Source organism: Aulostomus chinensis, chromosome 17, assembly GCF_037954235.1.
Source record: "Aulostomus chinensis isolate RoL2024-O1b breed Wild chromosome 17, RoL_Achi_v1.0, whole genome shotgun sequence".
Classification (NCBI taxonomy): domain Eukaryota; kingdom Metazoa; phylum Chordata; class Actinopteri; order Syngnathiformes; family Aulostomidae; genus Aulostomus; species Aulostomus chinensis.
Genome location: NC_141336.1, coordinates 25850496 through 25867353, shown reverse-complemented (window position 1 = coordinate 25867353; position 16858 = coordinate 25850496). Strand labels below are relative to the sequence as shown.

General features: G+C 47.6%; 3 protein-coding genes across 4 annotated transcripts in view; 2 read left to right on the top strand and 1 right to left on the bottom strand.

Moving 5' to 3' along the window:
* Nucleotides 1-5171, top strand: part of LOC147246936 (calpain-1 catalytic subunit-like) — a 62753-nt gene extending 57582 nt beyond the window's left edge. The window contains exons 12-23 of the mRNA XM_086181754.1: nt 386-540; nt 805-816; nt 988-1196; nt 1281-1308; nt 1988-2056; nt 2564-2621; nt 2704-2762; nt 2960-3028; nt 3104-3182; nt 4150-4266; nt 4381-4433; nt 4774-5171. Coding sequence (XP_086037880.1) covers nt 386-540; nt 805-816; nt 988-1196; nt 1281-1308; nt 1988-2056; nt 2564-2621; nt 2704-2762; nt 2960-3028; nt 3104-3182; nt 4150-4266; nt 4381-4433; nt 4774-4800 — 935 coding nt within the window. The 3' untranslated portion in view covers nt 4801-5171. The remainder of the gene's footprint in view (nt 1-385; nt 541-804; nt 817-987; nt 1197-1280; nt 1309-1987; nt 2057-2563; nt 2622-2703; nt 2763-2959; nt 3029-3103; nt 3183-4149; nt 4267-4380; nt 4434-4773) is intronic.
* sntg2 (syntrophin, gamma 2) overlaps nt 1-16858 on the bottom strand; it is a 192237-nt gene that overhangs the window by 5773 nt on the left and 169606 nt on the right. The gene's annotated exons all lie outside the window — the stretch shown is intronic.
* Nucleotides 5387-16521, top strand: LOC147246935 (calpain-1 catalytic subunit-like). Of its 2 annotated transcripts, none has more exons than XM_086182718.1 (22): nt 5387-5406; nt 7249-7503; nt 8608-8677; nt 8807-8925; nt 9224-9357; nt 9442-9616; nt 9704-9778; nt 9865-9950; nt 10961-11035; nt 11229-11389; nt 12339-12505; nt 13082-13093; nt 13182-13390; nt 13477-13519; nt 13699-13767; nt 13869-13926; nt 14027-14088; nt 14584-14652; nt 14772-14850; nt 15520-15636; nt 15723-15775; nt 15858-16521. In XM_086182718.1, exons 2-22 carry the CDS (start codon nt 7267-7269, stop codon nt 15882-15884), a joined length of 2097 nt encoding a protein of 698 aa, XP_086038844.1. In that variant the 5' UTR covers nt 5387-5406; nt 7249-7266; the 3' UTR covers nt 15885-16521. The 2 variants fall into 2 exon arrangements, with proteins under 2 accessions (XP_086038844.1, XP_086038843.1); XM_086182717.1 differs by lacking the exon at nt 5387-5406 and adding an exon at nt 5779-5882.

Sequence of the window (16858 nt, the reverse complement as noted above, 5' to 3'; positions counted from 1 at the left end):
CTCGGAAAGATGAGGTGGACAGACACACATGGGAGGAACCACAAACTCCAAAAACACTTAAGAAACGCATACGTTTAGGAAGCGCCATTGAACCAGAAATCTACAATAACAAGTCATCAGCACAACTACACACACACACACACACACACACACACACACACACACACACACACAGGCTGAAGAGGTGGAAACACGTCACAACATGAATGTGTTCAGGTTAGGATGGATTCAGGTAGATTCACAAGTAGAAACAAGTGTGTATGTGTGTGTGTGTGTGCGTGTATGTGTGTCTTATATACGTATGGTGTCACTTTCCAGGTTCCTTCAGACATCAAACATTCTCATCACAGTACATCAGTTTTATGCAGGTTGTGTTTCTCTTTAGAAACCTTCTGGACCAACCCTCAGTATCGGATCCAGCTTCACGGTGAACACGGTGGGAGCGGAGCAACCAACGTACTGGTATCTCTGATGCAAAAACCAGACAAACGGCACAGACACCTGGTCCAAAGTCACCATATTGGATTCTCCGTGTTTGAGGTGCAGCCGCTGTGTGTCATTACTGTTTATGACCAGGAGCAGAAGTTTTAGAGGAGTTGCTTTTGTTCAAGGCAGCATATCTGAGGAGCAGTAAACGTAGTAAAAGTAAACGCTGGCGTCCAAAGTCCATGTAGATTTATAGGTTTTTAAAAAGCAGATGAGGGCTGACATTTTTGCTCCATCCTGTTTGTTTAGACATTATTGTCGTTGAATAAATGTGCTTTTTGTCACTCACATGAACCTATCCTGACCGATTCCTCCAAGGTGCCTGAAAAAGTAAGAAAACATTTTCTTCCAGTTCACAATATAAAGAATATTTTCAGATTGTGAACATGTACATGTACTACTGCTACTGGATAACTTTACTGTATTACAGAAATATAGGTTTGCCCCCTCATATGAATACAACACTGCAGTACTGAGCTGACAATCATTTCATTACTGCAGTACAAGACAATGAAGGGGAAGTTCCCAGCATCCTTCTTCAGTAGTCACGCTCCTGTCGCCCAGACTAAACGGTACCTAAACGCGCGAGACGTGGAGGAGTTCTTTCTGCTGAAGCCCGGTGAGTACCTGATCGTCCCCGCCACCTTCCAGGCCAACGAGACCGCCTCCTTCCTCCTCACCATTTTCTCCAAGGTGGAGACCCACGGCTAGTAAGACGCATCGGAACAGGCACCGCACAAGTTGTCTGTTGAGTGCAAAGATCAAAGACTGATTTCTCTGATCTGTCTTCACAGTGAGAACTCAGGTGACCTTCATCATGAGGTGAATGAAAAGGTACACAGGACTAGACAGTGTCACCAAGGGATCGATGATGTCATCAGCCGGAGTTTACGATCCTCGTTCAACCACCGACAGAACTGAAACAATCATCCAATCATGTTGGAACGGTTTGGTGGTTTATTAATTCTGACTGGCAACAAGAGTTGAATTATGCAGAACGAACAGAGACGCAGAACCAATACACGAATGCGTTAACAATGACTCATATGACTGGGGATGAGGCGGCGGAGCAGCAGCGCCAGATGCTGGAGTTCCTCCGTCTAGTTGTGTCTGTAAGTTCTGAAACTCCAGATGAGGTGATGAAGGAAATCCTGCCAGATCTCTTTAAGCTCTGTAACGTTCCATAGCGTTCCGCTGGGAGTTCCAGTGTGAACACGGATGGAGGCAGTAACATAACCAAAATCCCGCGTTTTTCAAAAGAGGCCACCCCGCTATGCTGTGATCAGCTGACTAAACTATGAAGCAAAACAAGAAGCAGCAATTTTGATTGGAAAAAGCCATAACCCAACACCGCTTCCACAGGAAGTGACTGAAACGTACCGCCACAGCCGGAGGACCGGCTGTGGCGGGACGGGAGGCGAAGCCAGAACAACATTGAACAAGTTTTAGCATTTATGTGAAGTCTGTCTAACAACTTCTCTGCTCAACCTTCTCCTCCCAGATCCGAGTGGTCACAAACGCACAGGAAGACCAAAGGAGCAAAGAGCTTTTCCGCCAGAACTCTGACAAGGTATGTGGCGTGTTTACGAGCAGAAATTCCCTTCCCGAGGCTCCGTGTCCTCACTTCCTGTGTAGGTTCCTCAGCGGGATCAGTAACGCATCCAAACGCTTGGCGGTGGCTCAGGGTTGATCGAGCCGGAATATAAAGGTTTACTTCGAAATTCCAAGTTTTTTGTTTATATACAATTCTGCATTTTGTCTTTTGAGAGCTGGTGAGTTATGGCGTGACGTGCAGCCTCCACAAGGTCCCAGATATTCGTATCAGACTGGAAGTGCATGGCAGTATCACTTAAATACACCTCGCACTTCATACAAATTCTGAGCAAAGGTCTTTCCTCCTTCTTCTCATAAGTTTAGTGTAATCATAAACACGTCATAAACATCTGCTAGCAACGCGTCACATGTTCAGGGTAGTAAAAATATGGTCGTACTGCGATTCTTTGGATGTTGCGTGGTTTTGTTGCGTCAGCTGACTGAAAGCACCAGTGAGAACTAACTGGACTGTTTCGCCCTCCAGTACGAGGAAGTGGACGCCGAGCAGCTGCAGATCCTCCTGAACGAGAAGATCCTGAAAGGTGGATGACATTCACCTGCACTGCGTGTTGGCTCCAAGCATGTGGTAACAGGAGTTTGTGTTTACTTTTTAATTTCATGCAGGGAACTTAAAAACTGGCTTCAGCATCGACGCGTGCCGCAGCATGGTTGCACTGATGGACGTATCCTGCTCTCATGCTAATGCTAGCACACCCAGTTCTCCTTCCAGTTTTTTCCCAACCGTAGCTTCATGAAACAAACTGTATGTGGAATCAGGCCTTCTGATGATGTAACACAAGTTAACTCGTGACTAGAGGTCGAGTTGAGGCGTGAAACTAAGCGCAGTCTCCAGCTTTGATCCCTTAATGTCAGGATCAAGTCATCAATCACCGGCAAGCTGAACAGCAAGGAGTTCACTCATCTGTGGAGGAAGGTGGTCCAGTACAAGGTAAGTGCAGCCTTGGAAGCTGATCCATCCAGGAGGAGTTTCCCGATCCTGCTCTTTGTTTTCCTCCTCCACCAGGACATGTTCTTCCTCACGGACGTCTCCAAGACGGGAATGCTGTCACTGAGCGAGCTGAGGAACGCATTTCAGGTGTCAGGTAGATCGGCTTCAGTCGTTCCCTTCATGATACTTTCACAGCAATCACACAAACTAGGAAGTACTGGGACTGCTCACCTCCACCGATGAAGTTACATAGATACTCATAAACACAGTATCATCGAAATTTCATTATTTTTCTTCCTGGCTAAAATGGATCAGATAAGAGGGGCGGAACCCGACCTGACCCGTCTCTGGGAGCTCAAACGGATCTCCGATTAGAACACAGCCATCACGGATTTCTTCAAAACTCGCTAGATTTTTCTTAGACATCAGCCATCATACCGACAATGGTGGTTTTCTTGTTCCAGAATATGATGAAAATCTCCCTGTAGTCACAGTGACCTTGGCTTTGACCTTTGACCTTTGACCTGGTGCCTGGCTGTAGCAAAAAGTGGGACCATACTGTTTGAAGAGTTGTAAGAAGGAGGTGGAAGTCAGAAAATGAGTTCATGGAATGAATCCTGAGTCCCAGAGTGTGAAAAGAGAAGGGAGAGAAGAAGAAAACCTTGCTGAGGAACCCTTAAGAACACAGGAGGAGAACCTTGATCACCCACCTGCGACAGTGAATTCCCGAGGGAGCCGTCACAGACCCCAGATCTGCTCACCTCATCCTCCTGGACGTCTGTGGTTTACTTGTGATAACAGGAATGAGACGAGTACCGAAACCCTTTCAGTGCTCTGGGACAGTTTTTCAGATCTATAATCTGATCCAGATCCCCTTTAAAGGCCGATCACTTGTTCCTTGGAATGTGATCCGTGTTTCCACCAACAAGGTCATCGACTGGCCAAGTAGAAGAGACGGCATGACAAATGTGGTGTGTCATTGTGGAATTTATACGCTGGTCAGGTGATGTTCTGTGGTTCCACCTGCGGGAGAACCAGCTACAAATGATACAATAGAGTTGAGACTGAAATGAACACCTCTGCCTGAGCCTGATAGTGAAGAGACTTCTGTCTGTGGTCAGGGTTGAGCGTCGGGGACAGCATGCTGAGCCTGATGGCTCTACGCTACGGTGCCTCGTCAGGTCACATGACCCTGGAGAACTTCATCAGCCTGATGCTCCGCCTGAACTGTATGACCAGTAAGTAGACAAAAGTAGAAGAGGACCCTCGCCAGCTCTTTGATTTGTGTTATAGTGTGTGTGTGTGTGTGTGTGTGTGTGTGTGTGTGTGTGTGTGTGTGTGTTTCTCAATAGAAATCTTCACACAATTGTCAAGTGGAGAGGTCATGAGCCTTAAAAAGGCTGAGGTAATAAAGTAGTTCAGTGTTTCACCCCCACACACACAACGTTTTCAGGGAAAATCTCAGAATGACACGCAGAACTAACGGAGGCACGCTTGTGTTGGCGTGCTCTGATTGTCGGATCCAAAATGGTCGCTTGTTTGGGATCAGATGTCACATTTTGACTCTCATCACTACAAAAATAAATATCTACCTTATAGTTCTTTAATAACGGAGCTGAAAGAAAAAACAAGGAGGACTTTTGAGAAAGCTGCCATGTAACCTCATTCATTTTACAGTGTGTGATTTAAAAGCTCCTGTTGTGTTGCTGCTGTGTGATTGACACCTGTCTGTGTTTCATTTCCAGTGGTTGTACGTTTCCATGTACACCTGAGCCGGCGGAGAATATTTCCTGTTAAAGATGATGAATTTCTCAAAATAAACTAACAGTTCCAAACATGTCCGAGGTGTGAGCTCACTGGCTCTCTGCATGGGGGTCCACCCATAAGTGGGGCGGGGGCTGGCTGTGTGTGGTCCAGTTCTGAACAAATCTTCTGATCACCATGTCGTTGTGACGCTGATGGTGCAGAAGATTTTGCTTCTTCTGCCCTCTGCTGGTTGAAAATGGCTCAAGCAGCCTGGCGCAGGCACAGCACGTCAGCAGGTAAAAAGTTTTCCTGCAGAGTTGCAACACAGAGGAACGCCACACTCATGTCAAACAAAGAGAAGAGATGTTATGCACCAGCTTTCCTCACTCGTATAACACAAGGGAACGATAATGAAACAGAACTCAGATCAGTTAGAAGGTTAAACCCTAACCAGGACGGTCAGCAGGCCTGCCGAGTCTCGTCCTGTGCCTGATCTCTGAGGACGTTCTTCTGGGAAGGTTCTGCCCGACAGAAATGCTCCTGATTATTACATTTTCAAAAGCTGCGTTTTATTTGTGTGACGCTCAAAGTGGCCTTGAACTTGATGACAACAGAAGTGCAACTTCAAATATGTACGGTTTGTGTTTTAGAGTGTAACTTTATCAGGTCATTTCTCAGAATGTCCATGTAAATACCAGCTCAACGCCTACTGGTACCTACAGTACTTCCAAGTACATGTACTGTAGTCCAACAGGAAGTGATCATGTTTGGGATGAGGTATGTCTGTGGTCCTTTTATTAATAATATTAGGATTGTAAAGGATTAAAACGTGAGCTCTTGAGCTGTTGCTTATATAAGAGATGGCGGCGGCGACGTCACTCCTCACATCTACAAAGGTCACGAATACCAAAGTGCTTGTGAAGGCGATGTGACAGGAACAAGTTGAGGCAGAAGGTTCCAACATGCTGGCACAGGTCCTTTAAATATAAAGGAGGCTTAAGCCTCTGTTTAGAAGGCGTGGCAGACCTCCACTGGTAGGTGGCCTCAAGTACGAGCGCCACTCACAGAAGAGTTGGTGCCTCACCTCACTCTCTCACTCTCTGGCGCGGTGAGTCCACACTAAGATCTTCACTTGATAGGAAACTTTCATTAAAACAAGCATATTTTCACAGGTTTGCTGCAGGTGATGTTGTTCTTGTGTTTCTGTTGTTGTTCAGTGTTCGTGTTGCATGTGTCAGTCTATATTTTTGTGCATTTGAGAGCAAAAAAATGTCTTTTTAAAATGCAAAGTGTGGTGTTTGTCTACATTGTGAAGCTGCCAGGTGACCCGCTGTCAGGCTACGGAGCCACTCACAGGTGAACAGCACCTCTGGGTTCCTTCTGCAGATGATGGCAGGAAGTCTTCCATGAGTTAAAAATTCAGCCGTCGTACTAAAACTCGGAAGAAGTTGCTCTCGAGTTTAAGATATAAAAAAAAAAAATCCCTACACGCGTCCTGCTACAGAAATCAGCAACAAACCTTTGAGGCAAAAATAGATGGGTGTATATCAGACACACACACACACACACACACACACACACATACAAACGAGAAAGGAAAACACAACAAAAATCAATACAGATGACATAGCGTTAACCACCCCCCCACCAAAACCATGCACTCTGTCGGTGCTGCAGGCCACCACTGCTCCATGGATGATTGACACTTTGATTTTATTGATGTTCAATAACTAATAACTTCTTCTTCTACTTCTTCAGCTAAAAAAGATTTGAACGCCTCTGTGAGCAACAGCAGTTAAAACAGGAACATGTTGTGTGTTTGTCCTTCCAAAGTCCCTTTCACACTTAGTTCCTAGTAAATTACTGGTAATATCTTGCAGGCACCACCATTAATTTTCAACACATTTACACACACACACACACACACACACACACACACACACACACACACACACACACACACACTCACTCACTCACTCACTCACTGCACTTGCTCCCTCATTACATGGCAATGCCAGGAAATTGATTCTGGCTCTGATTCCCACACGACTCCTTCCAGGTTTCTGGGAGAGGCTGCAGGCGTGAATGAGGCCATCCATACTTCCGGAGCCTGCTAGTGTCCAGTATTTGGAATCCTGGTTATAATCTTAAACCAATGATCAGACCCTGGTGACCATTGGTGTTTGTGCACAGCTGTGCTGGCAGCAGGTATCACAGTTGTTTGCTGTCAAAGTTCACTACCACGTGAATGCAAGAGCCATGATTGAGGTCAGCAAGCCAAAAAAACCCACAGCCGAACGCTCGTATTGTTCCACACTTTGTAAATGCAAATATAACCTCTTACATACCGGGGATTTATTGTCATCAAACTTCTTTAGAGAATAAGGAGCAACAGTTTGGAGGACTCTGTGTCTGTCGAGTTTCCTAGAACCAGAGTTTGAAAACCCTGTTTGAGAACTTCCTCTCCTGAACAGACGTCCAGCACAGCAGTGATGCCTCATCCAGGTGTGTGCATGAGCATCCTCAAAGAGCGCAACAGGAAAGATGGTGTCGGCACCATCACCAACCCCGAGAAGTTCCTTGGCCAAGACTTCCAACAGCTGAAGCAGTTCTGCGTCATCCAGCAGCTGAGGTTCATCGACGAAACGTTCCCGCCCGACCATTTATCCATCGGCAACAAGCTACTGAAGGAGTCTGACCTGGCCTGCGTGAAGTGGCTGCGACCCCGGGTAAGTGTTTCATCTACAGACACCTAGAACACTGAATCAAGAACACTGTGGATTATCGCAGGAGATCCCCAACAGTTCAAGTTAAGTGCTGCCACCAATGAGCACAGATGAGGCGAGTGAGTTTGTTCTAGTGAATGCAAGCAAGTCGCGCTGAGGGTTCTGGGTTCTGGTTCCTTTTACTCTCCAGTAAAGTGTTGGTTGATTACTGGTTGTCCGTCTGGTTTATGGATACCTGGATTATACCAGATGACCTGGAGAGTTTGTAAACAGACGTTTCTGGACAGCCGCTGTTGGCATCAGTCTCTGTTAGCTTCAAGCTAAATATACATGTCTGGTTCTTCCTGCATTCTGGAGTCTCTAAGAGGTGATGAAGGAGAGAGAAACATCTTAGTGAGCTGAGTACTCCTGGTAGCGAGCACTGGGAACGTCAACTTTGAGGTCAGTTTTTGCTTTAATGTTGCACTGGTAATTAGCTTGTTAGTTAGCTAGCTGAAATAGTTGCCTATGAAACTGTAGAAGAGGCAGCCCGGTGGAGCAGTGGTCCTTACTGTGGCCCCCAGCAAGAAGGTTGTGGGTGGAGCCCCGGCTGCAGCACGGGGTCTTTCTGGGTGAGTCTCCATGTTCTCCCTGTTCCTGCTGGGTTCTCTCTGGTACTCCAGCTTCCTCCACAGTCCAAAGACATCAAGAGGGGACCAGGTTAATCCAGACTCTAAATTGACCGTAGGCGTGGCTGGGAGAGCCAATGGTTGTCTGTCTCTATGTGTTGGCCCTGCCATGGACTGGTGACCTGTCCAGGGGGAAGGCTGCTGGGATAGGCTCCACCCCCACCACCCTGAACAGGAGAAGAGGGGGAACATGGATGGAGGATTGGATGGATGGATGGATGGATGGATGGATGGATGGATGGATGGAAGATTGGATGGATGGAGGATTGGATGGATGGAGGATTGGATGGATGGAGGATTGGATGGATAGATGCTGTGGAAGCTCCATCGAGTCTCATAGGAGGGTGTGAATTCTGTTCCAGTGGCGAAACCAGCAGCTCCTGTCCAGTTCAGCACTGGTGTGACCTGTTTTCTGTTATCAACAATTCCTCTGTTTCAGAAACTTGTTTCCAATCCGTCTTTCATCCTTGACGGGCTCTCCAGGTTTGACTTCGGCCAAGGCCAAGTCGGTAGGAAAACTGCTTCATTCCTAGTCCAATCTTTGTTCCCAGCAACTTTGTTTTCCAACTGTCTACACACGTCCGTGGCGAGCCGGCAGCCCTCCGTCCTCATCGTTCCGTCATTCTCCTCTTCCCCAGGAAACTGCTGGTTCCTCGCATCTATCGGAGCTCTGACCTTCCAGCACTACATCCTGGAGCAGGTCGTTCCTTCTGAGCAGGAGTTTGACGACAACTACTGTGGATTGTTCCACTTCAGGGTGAGTACACACACTTCTGGTGGTGACTGTATTTCCTATAGAAATGAATGTCCTTCACAACACACAGGAATCAAACTGATTACCTTTAGAAGTCTGTGTTTGAACCTTGTTTGGTCTCTAATCTTGCATGGAAGATTCATGTGTTTCAGTTCAAGAGGAAATCCTGATGTGAAGTTCACTTCCTTAATTTGTGGTCATGTGACTGCTCTTGTTTATAGTTACCTAGAAACTGCGGGGACTCAGCTCACCCACCTCCCCCTCCCTCACCCCCACAATAACTCATTTTCTCACTTTCCAGTTCTGGAGGTTTGGAAGGTGGGTGGACGTCGTCATTGATGACAAGTTACCAACAATCGACGGACAACTCATATTCGTTCACTCCAAGAACCCCAATGAATTCTGGCCTGCGTTGTTGGAGAAAGCCTACGCCAAGTACGCAACCTGCCGTTCCTGTCGTTTGTGAGGTTTGTCTTTGGAGATTTGCTGTGCCAGTAAAGTCAGATGCTCTTGTGTCAGAGTGTGCGGCTCCTACTCAGACATGAACGCTGGGACTCCTGCCGAGGCTCTGGTGGATTTCACCGGTGGCGTTCACATCTGTCTCAAGCTGTCGGAGCCTCCTCCAGACCTGTGGGAGCTGATGTGCCGAGCCGGCCAGTCCAGGTCACTGATGGGGTGTGGAACGCCGCAGGGGGTAGGTTCAAAGGAAATGTCACAAGATGTCTGTCTGCATCAATTATGTGGTTAATTATGGCGACCAAATACCTGCTCCATCTTGTAGGAGACATCTGCCAACACTGTTATGGCAAATGGATTGGTCCAAGGCCACGCCTACACCGTCACGGGCGTCAAAGAGGTAAACTGCCTCATTTGTAGCCACTGCAGTGACATGATGATAATAGGGAGTCACATTCGGTGCCGTCTGATGTGTTTCTGGCTCAGGTGATGAGCCGAGGTCAGCGAGTGAGGCTGGTGCGCCTGTGGAACCCCTGGGGTCAAGGAGAGTGGAAAGGAGACTGGAGCGATCAGTAAGAGCATGATGTCATGATGATGACGTCACAGAGGACAGCTCTGATGCTCTGTTTCAGTAGGAATTAAGAGTACTCTCAAAGCAGGAAATACTGCAATGCAGATGTTTTTATGATCAAACTCACACATGCTTCAGTTAGCAAAACTGCATTTAAGTTTTGAGGCTCCTCAATGAAGGAAGAACCAGCCACGTATATTTAGCTTGAAGCTAACAGAGACTGATGCTAACAACAACAGTTGTTTTTGGTTGAAAAAACCCTAAAAAGAACAGTCCAGTTCAGTGCTCCTAAGAAAAGCATCCACAGCCTCTCATGGAAGAACCGAACCTGAAAGTGTTCTCCTCAGTTTTAATCTCCTCTCAAAATGTTAGTGGACTACTGATCATCCAGCTGGATTAAGAAGACCTGGATTATATCAGGCTGACTACCAGCCGTCAGTCTCCATTAGCTTCAAGCTAAATATACGTGGCTGGACCTTCCTGCTTTTTGGACTCCCATCTTTGTGAGCCCAACACTCCTATTCATGCCTGCAGCAGTGACTGTAGCCTCGAGAGTGGTGTGTTCATGTTCATCTTTAAAGGCTTGTAGATTTAATTGTTAGTTTATCTGAGCTTTAGCCAGCAGGAACAACAATTATGATGAATCCAGTTGATCTGGTTGTCACGGTCGGTAATCAGCGTCAAGCCAGACGAGTCTTCACTCACAGCACCTGCTGTACCAACGGGAGTCTCACGACAATCGTGGGATTACCTTCATAGTTCACTTGCACGATGTGGTTGGTTTAGCTTGTACACCTGCACGAGACCACAGTGTTGTACCTATACTGCTCAGTACACACCTTCAGATAACGGAACCATACTGCGGATACTACAGGAAGCGGCGGACTTCCGTTACTTCCCTCATTTCTCATCAACGTAGTTTGAATGAGAAGCCAAGACTTTAAGTTGTTGTGAGTTTCTTCAAACTATGACTTGTGAAGCATTTGACTCTTCTCAAATTTGTGTCCCAAGATCCCCTCTGTGGCAAACAGTGAGCCCTCAGGATCGGGATTTGTGCCTGTCAGTGGCGAATGACGGAGAGTTCTGGTACGTGTGAGGTCAACAAAATAAAGCCATCTCAAGATGATCAACATTTGATGGTTTTTATGTCACGATTTGTGAGGAGTGTGGACTCTGATTTCACTGGTTCTTACCTGCAATGGCGGTCCAGTGATGGGATGCGTCCCAGAAGGCTACTGTATCAAGTGTGTTATATAATCCTAATCTCTGACTCCCCCAGGATGACCCTGCAGGATTTCTGTTCATTCTACGATGATGTTGACATCTGCTGCCTGTGTCCTGACTTTCTGGACGGAGGTTCCTCCTGTCACTGGAAGACCTCCTTCTATGAGGGCAGATGGGTTGCCGGAACCACTGCTGGAGGATGCATGAACAATTTAGGTACCCCGATTAATTGTTTAACTGATTTGAAAGGATTAGCCGCTCCAGATCATCCACTTCAGATCACTTACATAGGACCCTCGGATGCTAGAAGGCTGGCAGGTTGTAACAATTTCCCTTCCTCTTCTTAGAGGTAAGACAGGGGAACTGGCCAACGCCGTCTAACAGGCGGACAAGGCTCGCGCTGGTTGTTATTTTAAAATGTAAGAAGAGCAATCAAATTATGTATTCAAAACACAAAACGGATCCATGATGGACAATAACGCACTGACTCATATAACAAATAGATAACAAAACCCGTACTCCCACCCCCCCCTGCTGTCCCACTGTCCTTGCAGTTCCAGGTGTGTGTAGGTGTGCGTGTGTGTGTGAGTGTGTGTGGCTGTGTGGGAGTCAGACTGAGTCATGTGGTTCCGATGCGCGGAAAGTCGCCGCAGCTCCGTTGCGCAGTTACGCAGAACTCCCCGACGACGCGTTTGGCATTTACAGCCCCAGCCGTGTGGAGTCCAACCGATCCGAAGGTCCTTGGAGTAATCCACCGGGTATCCTTCTCCAGGTACTTTCCCCAGTATCATCCCAGCGGTTTGGACAGCCCGCCACGCCAGCCGTCCAAACGCCGTCTCACTCTCTGTCCTCGTCACAGTCACTCCTCCTGGTCTACGTCACCACCCCCCCCCCCCCATTTAAACCTTCCGGTACCCCCCATGATAATAAAAAGAACAGAAGAAAACCTCAAAATAAATAACCGTCCTGCTCGACCAGTGCTTCATAAACAAAACAGTCCACTGACAGAAACCCTGGCCCAGACATCATTTGGGAAAATAGAGGAGGACAAAGAACTCAAAGGAAAACCCCTCCCTACCCCAGATGTGTGGTCAGGACGACTGGTGGCTCACTACAAGGTGACAAGTGTGACCTAACGAAACCACCTTCACTCTTCCTTCTCCAGACAGTTTCTGGACGAATCCCCAGTATCGGGTCAAGATTGACCAACTCCACGAAGAATGTGCTGAGCAGCAGGGTGGAGCCAACATGCTGGTGTCTCTGATGCAGAAGCCCAACAAGAGGAACCGCACGCTGGTGCACAATCTGCACATCGGCTTCTCCATATTTGAGGTGAATACCAGCCTTTGTTACTTCTGTCTTGCTGACACAGGAGCCAACAGTCAAGATGCTGAGAGAGTACAGAGAGCAGTAGTAGTACTAGAATCAGGAAACAGGAATACTTCAACAAACATCCCTCTGCCATCCTGAACACACTCCAAACTGAGGTACCATGTGTACCTCAAAAGGTACAAATATTTTTTACAGTCAAGGAATGCCCTTCTGTCCTTTTGAAGACCATTATTGTACTCTTGAGGTAACAAGTGCAGCACTGAGGGAACGTTATTCAGAAGCGTATCTGGAAAGAATGCATTCCTGAGTGTGTCGGGTCCAAAATGAAGAGAATGTAGTTAAAACAAAGAAGTGATGCAGGAGGGAGGAAGTTTCTGTGAGCTCCAGAATCTACTTGACATCTTGACTCTTGAACTTTTTGGGTGACGCATCTCTTCATCTCTAGACAAGCGAAACAAATCTTCCTCCGTGCTACCATCCACCCGCGAGCATCACGTCAGCGTTCCACTGGATTACGTGTCATTAACTTCTTTCTTCTTTGCCTCCAACATGAATCTTCCTCTGATTTCCTGCAAGGTGACGGATGAGGTAAGAGTCAGTGTCCATCAGTCGTCTACACGCTGTTGCCATGGAGATTCATATGAGCTGCACTCACCTGGTCTCGACTGCGTTACAGGACAAGATGCAGAGAGGGAAGTTTCAACCTGCTTTCTTCAGCCGAAAACAACCTGTTGTCCAAACTAAAACCTACCTGAACTCCCGCGAGGTGATGGAGTTGATCACGCTGAAGCCCGGCGAGTACCTGATCATGCCGTCTACCTTCAAGGCCAACGAGACCGCCTCCTTCCTCCTCACCATCCTCTCCAAGGCGGAGACCCACGGCTAGTAAGACCCTGGCTAGCCAGTCACACCATCCTGACCTCATGCCTGCCATACTGGATAAAGTGAACATCTCCTGTCTCTCCCCTCAGTGAGAACTCTGGTGGCCACAACCACGAACACAGGACTGAGGAGGTGCGATGAATTGTCACTTTTATACTTCAGTGCTGTTGTTTTATTATTGAGAAGATGCATAGATCCAACCATCCTAACATCCTCAGATGTGACAACCAATATCTGCTGCATACACGGCTGGTGGAGTCACGACCAGCTTTACTTTCTGTCTGAAGCTGAAAACACTCAATGTTTCTCAGCCCATTCCAGCCAAAGGTGGAGAAGAGGACAAAAACAAGAGAACTTTGTTCCGCCAGTACTCCGATAAGGTAAGTCGTTCATCTTGAAAGTGAAAAGAAGGAGTGTTTCCTGCTGGTCCGGGAGGTTGAGCCCAGGGTTCAAGTGAATGTGTGCCTCTCTTCATGTCCAGTATGAGGAAGTGGACGCCGAGAAGCTCCAGGTGCTTCTGAATGAGAACATCATGAAAGGTGTGGACTGGGGGTGGCCCAGACGCGGCGCCTGGCAGAATCATCAGGTGTGTTGTGTTGCTGGGTTGAACCTCTGCTGTTTTCCTCTATGTTGATGCAGGGGCCCTGAAGACTGGCAGCTTCAGCATTGATGCATGTCAAAGTATGGTGGCGCTCATGGACGTATCCTCCTCAGCATCAGTCCTCATTACCTGACCCTTCACTAAGTCCCGCCCCTTGTTTTCTCACAAATGTCGATCTTCGAACTCTCCAGGTGGTCTGGTATAATCCAGGTCTAATTAATCCAGGCGGTTGCTCAGTAATCCACGAACACTCAGAAATGTTCTGGTGTGTTTTCATCACAAATTGTCACGTTTGGCGTGTGAACATGGTGGATGAGGTCACGTGACGTTTTTCTCTTCGGAAAAGCAAAATCCTGAAAAACTGGTTGCTAACTGCAGTCCAGTGAGAGGAGGGTCTCAGTGCGCCAGACCACAACCTGAAGAAGAATCACTGAACCTGCAGTAAACCAACATGGAGCCGCCACTCACGTCCCCACAGGTGATGGCACCTGTACTTGTTTATCACCACCTGCCCCCCCGTAGCCCCTCCACACCCACCCATTACACGTGAAGGTCATACATGAAACATTATAATCCTTCACCTTCAGTGCTGCAGACATCAATTACCGGCAAACTGAACAGCGGGGAATTCCTTCGCCTGTGGGAGAAAGTCAGCAAAGCCAAGGTGAACGATCCACGTGAACATGAAAACTCTAAAGATGAGAGAAAAGTGCTCGACTTCCATCCAGCCTTCCTTCTGTCTGCTTCCTGCTTCCTCATCTTTGAATTTCTACACTTTTACAGGAGATTTTCTTCGGCTGTGATGTTTCGCATACAGGAACGCTGTCGCTGAGCGAGCTGAGGAACGCCATCATGGCTTCAGGTAGAACTTCCTCACATGCTCGTGTCAGCGAGTACTTTGGCACAAACATGGCTTTCATCCAGACGTGTGGATGTGTTGCCTTCAGCTGGAGTTTCTGCAGTTTGCCATGTTTGCTGGCAGTACTCCAAACTTTTAAATCCAAAAGAACAACTACAGTACTGCATGCTTGTCTGACAGCCACAAAAGTACTGCAGTAGCTCTGAATAATGCAAATGTAAACACAAGAAGTTCATCCAGAGGACTTTTCAATTAGTCACCATACTGCAGTATTACAGTTTTTCAGGTATAATCTTTAGGAATGTTGTCTGTTTGAGCAAACGTCCCCACGCTGCTAACACACCCCTTCAGCTGGAGGCACAGAGGAATTCAGGACCTGTGACCCGCAGCAGATCAGTGCAACAGGTGGCAGAAACACGCTGTCGTTGATAAATTGCAACCTGAGGTGAAGCAGTGAGTTGTGCTCACACTAACCAGTGGGAGGGAGAGCGTGTGCGCTACTGGTTCCACTGGTTTCAGAGGTGGCGCTTCAACAGTCACTGTCGCTGAGCAGGACAGAACAGGCCGTCTCGACGACGTGGACGGACAAAAGAAAGTCACATGTGTGGGCGTGATGAGTCGTAACCGTGAGCGCTTGTCGTGGTAACTTCGGTCTCTGGTGACGTTGGTCAGGAGGCGGGATCAGCGACACCATCCTGGACCTGCTGGCTCTGCGCTACGGTTCCTCGTCTGGACAGATAACCCTGGAGAGCTTCATCAGCCTCAGCATTCGCTTGGAATGCATGAAGGGTAGGTGAGCCCGTGCCTGTGCGCGCGTGCACGCATGTGTGAACATCTGATTGCCTTCACAGCCAAAACATGTGTTTTTTCATCAGGAATCTTCAGCCTGTTGTCCAATGGGCAGGCTTTGACTCTTCGAGAGTCAGAGGTACTGGAACTCTTCCAACCATCCATCCGCCCCCCTGTTTTACTTCAGTCACATCAATGGAGTATCTGTTCTTTCTTTGCAGTGGTTGTACATCTCCATGTACACCTGAGATGCTGCGACAGGAACAGACGCTGGGATGAAGACACACCTGTGTGTGTGTGTGTGTGTGTGGGGGGGGGCATTTACTTCTACATTTACTTCTACAGATCTTGGTCACCCCCTAATGGTGGCCGTGGTGGCTTACACCCACATCCAGGAGTGGATGGGCCTGTAGATCAAATTCTTTTTTCTCGTATGTGTTCTCTGCCGATTTGTGGCGCTCTTATCATGCTGATGACCGTTATTAGCCACTAGATTCTTTTAAAAGAGATGGAACATTGTGATCAAACAGAGCTGCTGAGTACTGCTCACATGGGTACTGAATCAACATTCAGAAATACATGTGAATGCAGTAAGCGAGGATGTGCTGCTGCATATGATTTCATTTTATAGATAATTGTGACACGTCTCCTCCTTTTTCTTGCGTGTGAGAGCTGCACCTCTGCAGAGTTGGACAGCAGCAATAGTAAATTCATAGTTTGACAACGTAACAGTCAAAATAGGCCAGACTTGAATTCATGACTGTGGAGAACCTGGTGACATCACGGCGGTTTCAAGGCAGCAGCTCAGTTACTCTCGCTCTACTTCTCTCCTGCTGCTTCCTGACAGCCTCTGTGTTTCTCTGCTGGAGACAGTAAATGTTGTTTCAGACCAGTTTCTCTGTGTCATCACTCATACAAGCGTCTTGTCTTGGTTGTATTTTGTGCTGTGAGAAGAACAAAGGGCCGTCTATTGTTTTCCTCCAGTAACGTTTGTGGATGATTGACAGGAGCGCAATGATATCAGGGTTAAGGAGTCAAGCTTGAGTCCTGCAACGGTCGATTCAGGCTGCAGCAGGTCTGACAGAGGCCTGATCGCTCCTGAAGCTGCAGTGGTAGAGGCAGTTTGTGGAGACCTTTGGAAAGTGATAAGATGGAAGCGTTTGGTTTCCCAGCTTTATTCTCTGCCAGGTCCCGCAGACTTTCAGCAAAAAACAAACAAAAC

Excerpts from the sequence above, each read along its gene's own strand:
- LOC147246935 (XM_086182718.1), top strand. The coding sequence starts at position 7,267 with ATGCCTCATCCAGGTGTGTGCATGAGCATCCTCAAAGAGCGCAACAGG. Across the intron at positions 7,504-8,607 it reads TGAAGTGGCTGCGACCCCGG|AAACTTGTTTCCAATCCGTC; the intron begins GTAAGTGTTTCA and ends CCTCTGTTTCAG. Across the intron at positions 14,851-15,519 it reads GAACGCCATCATGGCTTCAG|GAGGCGGGATCAGCGACACC; the intron begins GTAGAACTTCCT and ends GACGTTGGTCAG.